At 39.5% G+C, this 16,970-nt stretch overlaps 1 protein-coding gene across 1 annotated transcript; it reads right to left on the minus strand.

The window, feature by feature from the left end:
* Nucleotides 1–294: 294 nt before the first annotated feature.
* Nucleotides 295–14,904, minus strand: wnt3a (wingless-type MMTV integration site family, member 3A). The gene is made up of 4 exons (XM_051407837.1): nucleotides 14,100–14,904; nucleotides 8,783–9,024; nucleotides 3,231–3,496; nucleotides 295–3,134 (listed from the first exon to the last, which is right to left on the minus strand). The coding sequence occupies exons 1-4, from the start codon at nucleotides 14,219–14,221 to the stop codon at nucleotides 2,655–2,657; spliced, it is 1,110 nt and encodes a 369-aa protein (XP_051263797.1). The 5' UTR covers nucleotides 14,222–14,904; the 3' UTR covers nucleotides 295–2,654.
* Between the last annotated feature and the right edge of the window lie 2,066 nt (nucleotides 14,905–16,970).

Here is a 16,970-nt window from a genome sequence, read left to right on the forward strand (position 1 = left end):
GTCGCCAGCTCCACCAACTGAGCCAACCGGGCACCCGGGTCTGTGTTGTTTTAAAAGACGTTGTTTTCATTGTCCAAGGCATCTGGTGACTGAAGATCCAGGACAAGGTTACCTACTATTGGCACCTGTGTTCACGAGTCTTCCCTCAAATCAGCTCCCAATCAATGGGCACTGGCCATTGATCCATCTTTGGCTGTGCTTATTTTTTGCCGCTCATGATTCACAAATTCACAAATATATTCAATCAATAATTACAATACATGTTACGTTCAGTCATAGATAATAGAACAAGAGTTTGGTTGTTTATGTTGCTTTATTTTGGTGTTACAGAGTTAACTTAAGAAATCTACTACAGGCAGTAGGACAAACGATACCTGTGTGCAGTCAGTGAAAAAACAGATGAGGTAAAAAGGCTACAGTGTTACAAGTCACAACACTGTTTCAAAAAAATGTATTTCTGCAAATATATACTTTTACTTACTAATATGTACATAAAATAAAATAAATAATTATAAAAAACATCCAATTTTAGAAATCCATAAAAAGGCAAAAACTAGTTTGTACAAAACTTTGGATTTAAAGACTTAACAAAAAATTAGAACATAAGCAAATTGTCCACACAAGCAATCAATCACATAGTGTACAGCAATAAATGCAAGATAACCGATCTTGTACTGATAATAGTTGCTGTGTTGTTTATTAAAGATGACTTAAAATGTATATCTGGTTATGGCTGCTCATTAATATTTTCAGTCAGGATAAAAAAATGTAATCATGGGTGGGCAATTTTGATTAAAATCTGAGAACTATACATGCCTGAGACAAATCAGTACATTAGCTGTAAACAATAATTCATCAGTGACTTTACACATCTCTCCATAGTCAAGGCTATAAGACAAATGGAACGCACACTTTTTCATACACATTATGTTACTTGTTTCGTCGTCTTGTCTCAGATTTCAGTAGTTTTTCACTTTCCAAATAAATAAATATTGTGTATGTCTTCTCAAATTATGGAATCAACAGAAATCAGTTTTACCCTGGTGTTTAGCAAGACTACAAAACCACAGGCAACTAAAATACCATAAACTCTATGTGTGTCTATTTGGTTAAAATGGGAATTACTGTATGCAAGAATTAGTCAAAACTTCACATTTTTCCAAACTATATATAATAGATTTCTTTCACAGAAAGAATCAATACATGCACGAATATACATATAAGACAAAAAGACAAAGACATACTGTATGTAAGAACCTAACACACACACACAAACACACACACGCACACATACACACACATATTATCTTAGCAGCATTAAAATAAGGGAAGTATTGATAGTTTCAGTGATGCTGCTTGTTGTTTAGTTTGGGGAACAAGAAGCCACAGTTGAGAGTCATCACATGCACAGGTTTTGGTCATCATTTTACTACAACAGCAAATTTCACTGCATTATACAGAGCTTATATGATACAGTTTGCGGTTTGTTTGCCATGTGTGTTATATTTTACCAGGGAGTACAGAATTGACCTATATTTCATCAAATATGAAAATAAAAGAATATTATATGTGTGTAAATGAAACAAAAATATAGTGGGAATATCCCTTTTATAAATAACAGTTTTCCCCACACCCAGTCACATGAGACATTGCTAATACTGATAAAAACAAGGAGAACATGCTTCATATTTCTCGACGGGACACAAGTGCTGACCTTTCAGATTCATTTACAGCTCTCTGACCACACAGACTTACAGCAGGTTCTTTTCTTGTCTTTGGTCATAACTTTTGATGTTGTTCAAAGCATTGTTACTCTTAAGAAAAAGCTTCCAGTGTTTTCAGGTGTTTCAGGAAATGTGCTGACTGTGTATATTCTTGTTTTGCAGATGTTCAGTTGATGTGGCTCATGTCTACTATAAAATTAGTAATTTAAAGCAGATATTAACTCGTTAGCTTAAGAATTTGAGAATATGTCAACACATTGCAGCATAATAACTACATTCACTCAGGTGCAAGTGCATTCTTACCTAAACATCAGTAACATATTAACACTATAAAAAATACTCATTCACACAACGATAATGTTAGTTTTGAGATATACACATACACACAATGTTGAGGAGGAGAATGCATGCTGTTGAGTGTCTGATCGTTGTAAATTGCTCATAAATCTTTTTGTGGCAAAAACAAATGATGATTAAACATTGAAGAAAATGTGACATTTTCGTTGTTTGCCCCATAGACTTGAAAGCATTGGCAGTGCTGTACTACTCTCAACAAAAGTAACTACGTGAAATACAGAAAAAAAAACACCAATATGGTGTTTGTCAATTAGACGACAGTTCTCCTTTCCTACGTCAGTACATGAAAACTCTTTCATCATTGCTAGAGATATCAACATTGCTGTCACCACTATCATCATCGTTCATATGGATGAAGCTTTGTGATGTCAACATCTACTCAACCAGTTCAGCTGACTGAGGCAGAGACAGGCTCTTTTTATCATCATAGAACAAAACACAAGGCTGTTATGTCTGCCAGTGTCCATGGACAGGTCAGACAGCTTCACAGTCTCTCATGTCTTGTAGATAAGTTGTTCTTCTGCCTACTGAAGTCTTTACATTTTGGTGAGAAAAGACGAGAACCAGGCGTCCTTATTTGCACGTGTGCACGTCGTAGACTCTCACACACTCCTGACAGCTGACGTAGCAGCACCAGTGGAAAATACAGTGACATTTCTCCTTTCTCTTCTCAGTCCTAGTGTTGTGACCTCTGCCACAGCAGAGAAGGTCGCACCCGTCTATGCCATGGGATGTCAGGTTGCAGATGCGATCACGGGTTCCAAAGGAGCCGGTCTCGGGATTGGGGTCACAGAAATTGGGTGAGCTTTCATAATAAACCAGGTCACGCTCTGTCGGGGGTTTGAAGTAGTTGTACTTGGGTCTCAGGGTCTCCACCCATCCGCGGGACTCCTTGTGCTTCTCCACCACCATCTCTGATGCGCTGTCATACTTATCCTTCATGTAGTCACCAATAACTCGAAAGTCGGGTTGAGACCACCAGCATGTCTTGACCTCACAGCTGCCTGACAGCCCATGGCACTTACACTTCAGGAACATGTTGTCATTGAGGGACTAAGAATAATAATAAAAAAAGTGTGTTATTCAAATATTTCAAAGTAGAAAAACAGCAACAACATAATCAGCAGAAAGAGCATTTAGAAAACTCACCATTCTTCCTGCCTCATTGTTATGGCGGTTCATTGCTGAGCGTGCATCAGGGCGATTCTCCCTTGCATCAGCAAACTCCCGGGACACCATGCTCCCGAACTCCACATCCTCACTGCAGCCACCCCACTTCCATCCCTCACCAGGAGGGCCCTTGTGGCGTGTGTCACATCCGCAGATGGTGGCTGAACCCTCAGCGCAGGCACGGGTCACTGCAAATGCCACTCCCGCCGAGGCAATAGCATGAACAAATGCTGACTCTCGAGTGGCTGGAAAGAGAAGTTCAGATATCTGTAAGACATAGAGCATTGAAAAAAATACTCGGAGGCACCCTGCATAAAATTCTGCAGAATGAAATAATCAAGTATTGTCACATGGGTACTGAGTACTAATGATTATTTTCAGGATTAAACTGATAGAAGAGTTGAACTATAATTGCTAGAGAATGTAGGCCACCACCTGTTTATATGGATCTCTGCTTGTGTTCGGTCTTGTAAGATTGCGTAAGCAAATATTTCTGAACCCAAGCCAACAAGACAACATCAAACAAACTATACATACTCTAGAGTCCATTACTATTGTTGGCTACATGTGTTTGGGTATCTACAAAGGTGTACCTGTGTGTGGGTTCATTTAGCCCAGACATCAATCGTCCTGTCTCTGAATAAGGCCAGCAAGACCTCTATGCCTCTGTCTGACATTTCTAACTGATGACTCAGAGGGATCAGGATCTTCCACAGAGATGAGAGGAAGAGACGGGCCTGACAGGCCTATAATTAAGAGACTCAATTAAGCTTTTGAAAGGTTAGGAAACTGCCTCACAGTGCAGGGACAAATCATAGACACAACATGGAGATGCGACTGTAGTGTCCAGATATGCAACCCCGAACAACACTTCAACATTAGAAGGAGAGACATTGTTTGCTTCGGGATTCCCTGCTTTAACAGATTTCATTATGACTGGGAGGTTGCCTTGAATATATGTACTTGTATGGTCTTGCACGATCAGAAGAAAAGAGACTAAGAAAAAGATAAAGAAAGTTGAAACACCAGGTGTAAATATGAAATGAACAAACAGAGTAAAGAAATGGTTTTGGACAGAAAGTATTTTCAATAGTGAAATTTGGAACTGTGTCTGCATGTGTGCATGAGACAGATAAAGAAGCAGTGCATGCTTCTGTCTAAAGAACAAGAACGACAGAGGGAAAGAAAGAAAAGAAAGAAGGGAGGAGTATAAAGCTAAAGGGAGTAGGAGCTCCTCCCTTACAGCAGGTTCCAACCAGTTTGAGGACTAAAGGGCATTAGAAACAATGATGCAAGAGAAAAGGTCTACTGGCATCCTCCACCACCCACTGCATACTACTATTGTATACGCACATGATTACTGATGTTCACAATACATCTGAACCTCTGCTCTCCTTCCTCGAGTGCCACTTACTACATCCATCATAGATCATTTAATTTGGATATTGTATTATTTTCTTTGCAATCAAGGTAGCTGAAGGCTGTATGATGTAAATCACAGTATGTGGAAAGTGTCTACAGTGATTAAATGAATATCCCCATGCGTCATCTAAAAGCAAGTATGAGTTGAAGTTTATGTCCAAGGTGTTAGTCTTAGACCATTTCAGAATGTCATGGTATTTTATGAAGTTGATCCTATAAGGTGTGTTAAGTTTTGTATTGGATAGAAGCTTCTCCCTGCATATACAACTAATTTGAACCATTTGAAAGAGTTGGTTGTAAGTTTAGTTAGATTCTTCTCTGCTATGCAAGAATGTATCATCGACATAGAAATTCATAGAATTTTGTCAGAATCTTGATTTATGAAAAAAAGGGTAAAAAACATGTGGACCGAAAACCCCTTTGGAAACATGACCCTATGGATGACTGGCAATGATGCTGCTGAGAAAAGGGGGAGGATAAGTTTAAATGGGAGAGGAAAAGAGAATTATCTTTGGATAAAATAAGCAATGGAAGGATTGGGACAAATTAAATACATTTATCATTTAAAAAAAAATAAATTAATCTTAATCAAACAACTATTTATGTATCATGCTTGGTGTTTCATATAATATTCTGAGGCTATATACACCTGTAATAGAATTTACTCACCTGGAAAAACTAGCTCCTACATTAATTGCTCAGCTTTTCTTGGTTTTACGACCAATTTATGGTATTTCAGGACACTTTCTCTCGGACAATGCTCCTCCACCAAACCATGCCAGACCCTGGCAGGCCAAGTGGTCCCTACAACCTGCTGGGGGGTTGAATCCCCTATTGTGCTGCCACTGTCACGCTGTGTTAGTCCCACAATGGCCCCAGATATTTTATATGAAATTTGCCCTGGCCAGTGATTAGTGGGGACCAAGTTAAGTCATAGCAACAGAGAACTATGCATTGGCTGGACCCCGCTTGTCGGCAGACGGGGAAATCCCTATTCAAATGGTTTAATAAAACAATCTAAAGGGCGTGTGAATGGGGAAAAGCACTTTTTCTCCTGCTTAATCTCATGGTTGCGAAGATATTGTGCTCTGAGCAGTGCCCAGCAGGGAGTGGGGCTAAGGTCCCCCCATCAACTCCATTTACCACACCCCTTCTTTCTTTCTTGCCCAGAGTTAATGATATACTGGTGTGCTAGCTTCCCTCCCCCAGCATGGAGAGACATACGTCTCATGAAAAGCAGAGACCTCTTAGCTCATCCTAAATAGTTACACTTTCTCATCCTCAGGTCATAGGTCACAGCCCACATCCCCTGACCTTTTCCCAGTTAGTTTAGATGAGACTTAGATGTAGGTTAATTTATTAGGTGGATATCCTGGAATACAGAGTTGGGGCAAGAAATGGGTACCCACTGGGAATGAAGGTTAGATAAGTAAGATCTACAACAGTATGAAACTTTGCAGCCCCTTCCACATGCTTTACATATTACATAATAGGAGTTTCCTATGACCCTCATTTGGATTTAATAGTTTCAAGTAGAATGGTGATAGTGCGTGTCTATACCTGTGTGGGTGGTAACACCTGTGAAATTATGACTGTCCACTCTTTGTAGAAAAGTTGCCCTCACTAATTCTATCATATGACTCATAAACTAGAGCCTGATTATACCCATATAGAGGTAGGTAAATACCAAGAATGCCGAAACAACTCTGGGATTGGCTCTGTGGCCTAAGAACACCTGCGCAGCTTTCTATTACCTTTCATCATGGGCAGATTCCAGCAGTGCATGTTTTGACACTTTAGTTAATGTAAATTAATGAGTGCTGACGCAGACATAGCCTAGAGGTAGGGCTCATGATTTGGGGTGTGGAGTGAGAGAGAAACATAGAGAGAGAAGAACATGCACATAGAGGAATCAAGTGTCCATTTTAAAAGTAGAAGTCACTTAACTACATGAGGTGGGGTATGAGTATGCGTGACAGTATGCATTTAGATGGATGAATGTCTGTGTGTGGTCATGCCAATGTATGATTAGATTTGGCATGAGCATGTTTATGCATATGTATTTGAAAGGAAGTTGTGTAAGTGATAAAGGCGTTTTCCACAAGCAGAAACTGTAGAACATGTTTTCAATGTAGTTTGCTTAATCTGCCTCAGTAAAACAAACTTCTAATGTCATCAGTGAAGGTGAGGAGAACATCGGCAGTGATGGGCTAACTGATAGGAACTAAGCCCTTGAAGCTTATAAAGGCGCTTACTCTTCCTTTCAGCCTCAGCCCCCAAAAAGGCAGGAGGAAACCGACACACAACAGTCTGAATCGCAGACAAACAGACACCAGTGAGGACAATGGCCCTGTTGCACAGACAAACACCAGCATCAATCAAATCCAATGAAATGGAAGCCCACTCCTACTAAGCCCTATCAAAGGCCTGTGAGCCCCTGAGTCACTCTCCTTGGCCTCTGACAAAGGCACTTAATCCAGCCACTTTGACCTCTCACATTATTAAGGGCCTTCGTGACCTTAATCCAATCAAAATGATTCACTAAAGCCCAGTAGCTGCCTCCTCTTTCCACTCAGTACCCCTGCAATTTAGGCCTGGGAGGGAAGGCAATGGGAGAGATGTGGTGGCATTTTACACCACAATAGGGCTTGGATTGAGAACCCCTATCGTTAGCCACCTACTTGAGTTCAAGCCTCTTCTATCAACTGGCTCAGGAGTTTATTAAAAGCAATTGCCCTGACTAACCTCCAACCCCCTGTGTTTGCATCAATCTTCTGTAAACTAGGTGACAGGTTTAGATCCTCGACCCTCAACCCCCAACCTATGTTTTGCACTCGTTCTCAATTTTGAAACCTGTAGCTCATGTTAGAGTTAAAAGTAAAGAAGAAGACCAAAGACCAAGACAACAAAAAGAACGTCCTGGAACAGTATGTTATAAAAAGCATCTGCTCTATTCATTGAAGGCACTAAAGCAATACAATAAGACATTTTGGGAAATATGCTCATTCCTTTTCTTGCCAAAAATTGGGTATCAATATTAACTATTGCTTTTAAGATTCATAATATTCAAGTGCTCAGGAAGTATACAACTCCTGAACCCATGTAAGGAGAGTAAGTAAGTATAATTTTCATTTCTCTTTTGTTTGTTTTCCTCAAATTGTGTATTGTACAGTGGGGATTTCTGCAGTCTGAGCCTACGATTAGGCCAGAATTGACATCTACCTGAAAGTCATAATACATCATCACAGAATGTAATAGGAAAAATGTATTTTGGAAAACTCCATAACTCAAATTACACTCTTGTGTGAAGAACTTCAGAGGATTGTACAGCAGAACAATCACGGGGGATTCCCTCCTAAAGAAAACTCCAACAAGACAGAACTCACTCGTCTTAAATGTGTACATTTCATGCATACAGGCTGCTCAGAGCTTGTTCAGTCTAAAGTCTATTGAAACAAGGATTTAAATGAGCATAATGGATGATGCATGCACGGAGTGCAGCTTTTCTAATGCAAATATGAGATGGAGAGAATATAGAACTGTTAATGGAGGAATTAATCAGCATGTGATACAATAAGTCACTTTCATTTTTTCAGGTGGTTTGAAGAACTAAGACCCTCTAAGAACTTAGGAGAGGGTATTACATCCAGAGACATAGCAACATCATTTGGAGTCATCAGGGTCAGACAGCAAACCAAAGTAGAAGTATTGCATGTGTAATATGCCTTCACTAAAGCAATTATACTTTACATAAAACTAGGTCCATACATGATGAAACTGGGCCTACTAATTAGTTTTTATTGTATTTCTGTCATGTTTGTCATATTTTTCCTGGTAATGTAGTTTTTTGACAGTCTTTTACTTTGATCATTGAACTCTAACTTTTTCACTGGTTTTCTTAAGCTGGTAAAAGCTTTGGAAATGTGAATTTGGCTGATAGCTTTGACTTCTGTTAATCACAAATGAGCCATGTAAAGCACAAATATTACCGACTCTATGCATGAAAGAATAGTAGCAAAGGCTGGTCATATGTGCACTATGTTGACGTTAAAGAGAGCCTATTGCATCTTATTAAAAATCACATAACTCTGTTTGGTGTGTAACATTACCTTTATCTAACACTGGCCCAAAAATGGCCAGATTGTCATTGACTGTGGTGCAGTTCCAGCGTCGGCCTCTGAACTGGTGCTGGCATTCCTGGATGCCAATCTTCACCCCCTCAGCCACACTGGGCATGATTTCCACGTAGTTCCGGCAGAATCGCAGCTGCTTGGGCACCAGACCCGGGATGCTGCCACAGAGGATAGGTTGAGTTCCCAGTGATGAGTACTGGTGGCCCACTGCTAGTGACCTACAAGGAGAGAGGAAGCCAAAATCGTCAGTGCATTTCCATAACTGCATCTCACCTGCTTGTCTGTGTCTTCATTGATTGAGTTGACACCACTCAAGTGGGAGACTAATTTCCCTCTCCAGGTGCAGCGTAATTTTACGTCTGAGAATGTTTGATTGTCTGTGTTTATTTGCTGTATCAGATGCTACCATTAGGCGTCCATCCTTTATCCCTTCAACTACCCTCTCTGCAGACACCTGGCCTTTGTGTGTATTGAAATTGCAGCCCTGCTACCACAGAAGCAGGCGATGTTTCTGACTAAGATGAAAGTCCACAATGCATCTAGAGGTCTTCATAGACCTTAAGCTGACAACTTGGAAAACTACACCCCGTTATTAACTGTCCGCACACTTAACAGGCCTTCAGCTTAGGGTAATAAGAGTGCCAACCCTACATTGAAGCTTCAGAGAGTGTATTAAGTGTAACACAGAACCCAACCCCCCATTTTCCTTTGAGGAAGGTATTCTGGGATACAACAAGTGCAAACTTGGTTCACTGATTACATCTCTCTGTCTCGCTCTCTTTATTGCTTTCTCTCTGTCTTTCTGTCTTTATTATCTGTGTCCTCTCAATTAGGTATTTTAGTAAATAGTTATCATAGAAATAAGATATCCATTGTATCCTTGGGTAATATATAATTTAGCCAATTTTAAGAAACTTTTTGCTGCACTGCTGCTTGTACATGACCCATGTCTATCAGTCCACGTCACAATAAATCACACATAAAGGTGGATAATGGGTTTGATTTCCATGTTAAGCTCTTTATTAAAGGACATGGAATGTTTGGTGAGAATTAATGTAATTTAGATGAATGAATACTTTTTTTTTCTAAAACTGCATGACCTGCTGACCTGAGCTGTTTAATCTTTATTGATATATCACCAAAATCAAAATGGTGACTACTTGATTATTTAATAACAGAGTTCCTATTATCTTTGGCAAATGCTCTGCAGAGTAGCTACAAAGTAGCTTGCTGGCAACCGAGACAAGTCTTTATTTCATCTCAACTGTCTATTAAAGACTGAACACTGGCAGCAGTAATCTGCTGATCCTCCCCCGAGTGATATAGGCTTGATAACAGTTGCTGTAGCTTTTGCACAAAGGCAGAGCCAGAGCAGGTGTGCAGTCTTTTGCCGCTCAGTTAGCTCACTATCCTTTGACCTGTTCACTGTTGTTCAAGGACTAATCGCTGATCACAACAAGATTACCAAAACTCCTGACACTGGCCTCAGGCTGCTTTCTTTAAAATGTCAAGAAAAGAGATCTCCTCAGCCAAATGACCCCTGTCTGACGACTTCTGATGGCAGAAAAACACGATGACCTTGAATACCTCAATTATATTTTGGAATTTGAAGGCTGATTTCATTTTCTATATTACACTTTAATGTTGTCTGTCAGGTGTCAAGGTACATGTAAGCCATCAGATGACCTAGTGGGCGTACCAATGTTATTTCCCCAAAAGCAAATGTCAGAGTTATGTGTCACGCTGGTTTTAAACAGAATTTCTCGCCTAATTTCTACAGACTAGACCGCTCTAGTTAATCATAAATGAGACATCCAGTAAGCGAGCAATGGCAAGTTGAAAATGACTCCAAAGGAAATCACATTTGTCTGCAGTTTGTCTGCAACATCCATCAGTAAACAAGGGCACTCCTATTACAAGCTGACCTCTCTTTGGCCCTTGTCAGTCCATATACCCTGAAGCACATCATTCCCAGCAGAAACCTGAGTCCCACATCCCAAACTGGAGCAGACTTTTTGGTTTGCACGCACAACAAACAGGACTGAAACACTAAGAAACCCATGTACAACAATTCATCATTCAAGTGCTGCAGCCATGCATTTTTTATAAGTAGTAGTTTCCTGTCAGTCTGGTCTTGAACATCCTCTGCTTCTTTTTTCCTCTACAGAGAAAAAACTCCAGTTTCCATGGCATTTTCATCAACTCCATCATTAAAGAAATATGTTTGCATTAGCAGATGAGCACCAAATGTATCTCAACAGCAAGAAACTGTGAGGAATAAAGGTCATATTAGCTCTCATCAAGGCAGGGTTTTTGATTTGTAATATTTGAATGGCCAGAGTCTGTAATGAACATTAATACTCATCAGGACAACATCTGTGAGGGTCTTTTTGCATGCATTTCTGCCAGGTCATCTTCCTGAACCGTGTTACACAAAACCATCATGAGTCAATGTGCTTAGGTTGCTCTACTCATGCGCGTCTCTGTGTCTGTCTCAGCGGGGCTGAGTAATCCATGCCACCTCTTCCTGTGTTAGGAAATGGCCTAAGAGAGGAGGCAGGGCATGTTCCACCATGGATGATTTATGATTTTCTTTTAAATTAGCTATTGCATAAAGAATAGTGTTGTTGGATACCAGCTCTTTATTTATTTAAAACATAAATTTTAGCCTATCTATTTGAGTGCTTCCTACTTAGAAATCCATTTATCCTCCTCACTCCAGCTGCCCTCCAAAGAAACTTATGTGAAGAAACAAAGGCTTCACTAATGTTGTTGGGTTTATGTTGTCAAATGAACACTTAAGTGAAAACTGTTACAAATAAATACTTCAGCAAAACATATATCACATTCAATTTTTGTCTCAGTACAGACTTTCCCCCTCTCATCTAAGTGTATGCAGCGGAGGTTTAATGCATATTTCAGCAAGCCCAAGCAGGGTACCTTAGAATTACCACTTTACTCGTGGGCCCTGAGGCCTTGGAGCCGACTTTGACATCAAGAGAATATGTTTGGGAAAAGGAATGTGCGGCAAGCTTTCACCTCCAGGTATTTATCTTCTAAGGTGGGGTGGACTAGGGAAGGGGGCGGTGGAGTGGCGGGTGCAGCCAGGCTATGTCATGGCAGGTCGAGAAGAGACAGACATGAACCTGTCTTGGTGCATATCCCTATCCCCAGAGACTACTGTGGCACAGAGGTTGAGCGTGATGCAGCTCCGATGGCCACTTGAAGCCAAGTTCAGCAGAGTCTGTCAGCAAAACATCACAGGTTGCTTTTCACAGAAGCGATAGCCCTTAGATAGCTGACATGCTGTTTGAAAAACAACGGAGAGACAATGCAGGCGTATTGAGTGCAATCCAAAAGGAACTGCGTTATTTGACTTGGGATGAGTTGCCATGAAACAAAAAATACATCAGCAGTCTTTAGAATTACGTCAAGAATGTTCAACTCAAGGTGACTTCATGTGCTACTTCTGCAGTAAAAGATTGTTTGTATTAGTAGGAGTGATACAGCAAACTTGCTTCCGTTATGTTTACTTGCCTCTCTTTAGCTTCTGTAGTTACAGTTGATCAAAGACCTGACCCACCCTCCAACATCAAACTATCAACACACAAGTTAGCTGCACTTTTGTTATGACAGAATGGAAACCTGCCTTCCATTGTGTTATTCATAACTGGCTCCACTAAAAAGAAATTAGGAAAAAAAGAAGCTCTAATGGAGATTGAAATTCAAGGCCTCTCCTTGCAGGAGTGTGTCAATCAACAGGGCACTGCACACACTGGCATCTACCACAAAAGTTCAAAACATGCTTGTTTCAGATAGTATGAACAAATACTGTTCAAAAACTATACTGAAAATCCACTGAGGTGGTAAAGCATCCATTTTGACTGCATGCACAAACTTTTAGAGCCAAGAGTGGACTGATTTGGGTCTGTTTTTTTTCCACTTCTCGGCCCAGCGGGCCCGCTGTTATATCAGGATTTCCTTCCAACTGTGCATGTAATTAGTTTCTCATCAGTATTACCACCAGGGGACCCATTAAGGGCAGTAGATTAGGGTACACCCAATATCTAAGCAACCCCAAATATTGAGGATTTAATAAAATACAGAATTTGTTTGTTTACTGCTTTATATCTCTGAACAACTGCAGAAGATGAGACAGCCCACTTGTCCAAAGAGTAAAACATGAAAAGAAACAGTGCTAATAAATGCCATTGTCAGTTTCATAAAGGAATAATAATTTGGCTACTGCACCATTAATTTACAGTCTCATTAGTGCATGCTCTGCAGTGACTCTGTACTTCTTGTGTGATTAAAGATATAAATAAAATGCAAGAAAGACACAAGTTATTGTCCGTGTATTAAATGCTGCAGTCCTGAAAGGTAATGTGATTTGTCAAGCTTTTGATTTTTGAGGACATTTGAAAAGTGAAGAAACTGAAAAGAGAGCAGTGGTGGACTGAGATATACACCCATATCCATTAGAACAAATGCTGCTACCACACACACCAAACTGTGGTGAATTTAAATAAGCCTTCCATTATGTTTAGTTAAAAGTAAAATAATTATCCCAACCATTTCTGATGAGAACAATTAAATTATTTCAAATGTAAGCCTATGGATTATCCTCACATTACCATAAAGAATAGACTATGCATAATATGATATATTTTATACTATGAGTTTGTTCCAAGCATTAACCTTAAGCTAAAATCCTGGTCAAGCTTGTTCTTTGACCCCCAATACACACACAGACACAGACACACACACACACACACGTGGACGCGCTCGCACACACACACACACACACACACACACACACACACACACACACACACACACACACACACACACTTGCAAGCACACAAACTTTGCACCTGCTGCACCCTGAATATGAAAATTGCTCTGAATCAAATTGCCTCGTCCATGTGGCAAATGTCTGGGTCCACAGCATTAAAAATCAACATGAAACAGAGACAGTGTATTTAGTTTTGGTTTCCACAGATCGGTTCTCTGCTCTAGTTCCATTTACTCACGTGTTTTTTTTCCTCTCTCTCTCTCTCATTGAAATACACTCGTCTGGTTATCAAGCCACCCTTTGCACCTCAGATAGTGAACAGACATGTCTCTAAAAATCAAGCTGGAACAACGTTACCATCAGTGCACCTAAATGTCCCCGCTGCTGTCAGAGAGGACTGACGCCCAGGCGGATAATCGGATACTTCTCAACATTTAAAAGAAAAGAAAAAAAGAAAGTCGCCACTTGTTCGGGACATAACAAAAATAAAACACTTACCACCAGATGGGATAACTTGCCATGACATGCGTAAGCCCACAGAGCAACAGGAAACATCCAAGGTATATCATCCTTAAAGTTTCGCAAAACTTCGCCAGTAGAAAGCCTACATGCGCGCTCATAGGCGCACTCAGATTTTTAACTGAAGACCAAAAAAAAAAAAAAAAAAATTAAATAAAAAAAAAAAAAAAAAGGATCTGCACTGATGGATTTTTTATTCCTATGCCTAAAAAAAAAAAAAAACTGAGGGAGAATCTATCTGTCGCGACTACTCGTGGCAGACTTCGGGAGCCAAATATTAAAAGTTAAAAGCTGCTTGCTTTTTTAGGACCCAATCAGCAGGTATTGCCAAAGGGGGAATTCTGATGATATGTTCCCTCTGTTGCCTAAGTCAGGCAGTTTGAACTCAGACACCAGAATGAGCTAATTTTAAGATGTGTTTTAGTGCTCATTGAGAATTGGTCGCATTAGCATGCAGTGTGTGTGATATATAATGTTGTTTAAAGGAGAGAGGGAGGGTCTGAGGGGTTTTAAATAGACATCGGAACCCCTGTGGATTGCGTAGCTATAACAACCTGTCCGGATTTCACTCCCTGGCTTGAAGCTTCTAAAATGCAGAAATAAATATGTGTGAATTGCTTGAGACCATTATTAGGGTCCCCCAGTCCTGTATTTGTGCCAGTTTGCCATGAATGTAAAATTTGAAGTTGAGAAGTTTTCCTGCGGACTGAGTTTAAATAGACTTAAATTGCTATTAGAAGTTTTAGAAGAAATCCCTAATTGTTTTGGCCATATATTACATTTATTTATTAACATGTGAAATAAAAACCAAAATCTCAAACTCTCTGTCACTACACAGTAGGCCTATGTCCCTTTATGCACAGAGATTGTAAAATGGAAAACAACAACAACAACAACAACAACGACGACCCCCCAAAAAAACAAAAATAACCAGTGATGTTAATGTTTTTCTCATCATAAATTAGATGCATCCTGGGGGTGTAGCCCTAGGTAAAAAAGGGCATATAATGAGCATTAACTAATATTCTTTTTTTCTCTATTACTTCATGCACTGTTATAACTGTGCTGTGCTCACAGCTTTAAGCATGATAAGCTGCCAGACTGCTTATTCCAACGAAAATATTCGATAAAATTGGCCGCACCACTGACTTTCCTTTCCTCAATGTCAAGTGGCTGTTGATAGCTGATCTGTCTCTCCATTTAAAGGCACTGATGCTTACCCGATGATTGAAGAAAACTATCCGAGTTGTGCAACATTAGTGACTAACATGACTGTACAGAGGGAACAAAAAGACTATTCCTAAATTTAACTCACGAAATTAATTGTTGTCTCATTGTCTTGAAAACATTGTTTTCCCCCACAAATATTTTAGTCAACACATTTGTAGGCTATAACATAATAATAATAATAAAATAATAATAATAATAATAATAATAATAATGTTATTACATATAAAATCAGCGTTACAGTACCATTTAGTTAAATTCTGTGGGTTAGAAGGACTCAGTGTTACCCCGGGGGGAGGTGGTGGTTGGTGTCATTTGACCAACAGCAGCAAAAACAGTAGGGGAAATTAAAATGTAATTACTAGCCTAATGAAAATGTATTTATATTTATTTTGTCATGTTGTTGATAGCTAATATTTAAACAAACATAACATACGATTTAGATTTCTAAAATTCAGATATTTTGTTTTATTGCTGGGATTCAACTGTCCTGTGAGCTTTTGAGTTTAAGTTTACTGAACTTGTTCGAGCTAATTTGAACATATTCACATGTATAGTCTCAATATAGTCTAACTGAATACAGTTAAGAGTGTTTCTTGGCATTTTACTGTCTGTCTCATAGAAATGCATCAACTCTGCGGTGTTTGACGGCAACGTAATAAACCTTCATTATTTATATTCACTCGTCGTGCAGTCATACAGACCTGTCATTCCTTTAATCCCAAAAAGTGTTAAAATACTAAAGTTTAATGTCTCGCCTACAGGAGGCAAAACATGGTATACACACGCCTCAACGCTTCTAGAGACAGCGGGAGGACGAGATGTTAGCGCCATCTAGTGGAAATACGCGTGCACTGCGACCTTGGCAGATACTGCGGTTCACCTTCTCTGGTGGAAAGTAACTAAGTGCATTATTATGATATATATAAGTACATTTTACTTTTTGCCCAACAGCTATAGTTGCTTTGTAGCGTTTACATGGGAAATCTATGATCACTTTATGGAATATGATTAAACTGCCTAACATTATATAGAGTCATTAAAGTACTCAGTATCAGATCAGCTACAGCATTAAAAGTGCTGCTTACATGTTTATGCATTAATAACATCTAATAATATAATTAGTATTATTACATTGTGGCGCACTTCTTTCACCACTGCTCACAAGAATGTTGTCACAAATGGCTTTTGATTCATATTTCTTTGAACTGGATTTATTCCAAGAAAAAATGGTCAACTGTCTAATGAGTAAAATGATTATTATGGAAGTTACAGTTATTGTAATCTTAATAGTAGAAGTGATAGGAATAATTAAGTAATAACAAATTCAAGAGGTTAGACACACCAACACAGTTACACAGTTAACACCAATGACTCCTACTACATCCACAACTACTGTTGAAACTGCCTCTGCTGCTGCTAGGCTACTACAACTTCTATTACTACTACTACTAATCATTTCATTATGAATACTAATAAAAATCATAAGCATCATCATTAAGTAAATATGTATTCTGTAATGTTGACTAATTCCGAAACTGCCACTAGATGACCAAACTCCCATATATGGAGTAAAAAACTGGAGAGCTGCACAGAGGAGTCAGTAGGTTTGGGCAGCTGCGG

This window comes from Dicentrarchus labrax, unplaced genomic scaffold, assembly GCF_905237075.1.
Source record: "Dicentrarchus labrax unplaced genomic scaffold, dlabrax2021, whole genome shotgun sequence".
Lineage (NCBI taxonomy): Eukaryota > Metazoa > Chordata > Actinopteri > Moronidae > Dicentrarchus > Dicentrarchus labrax.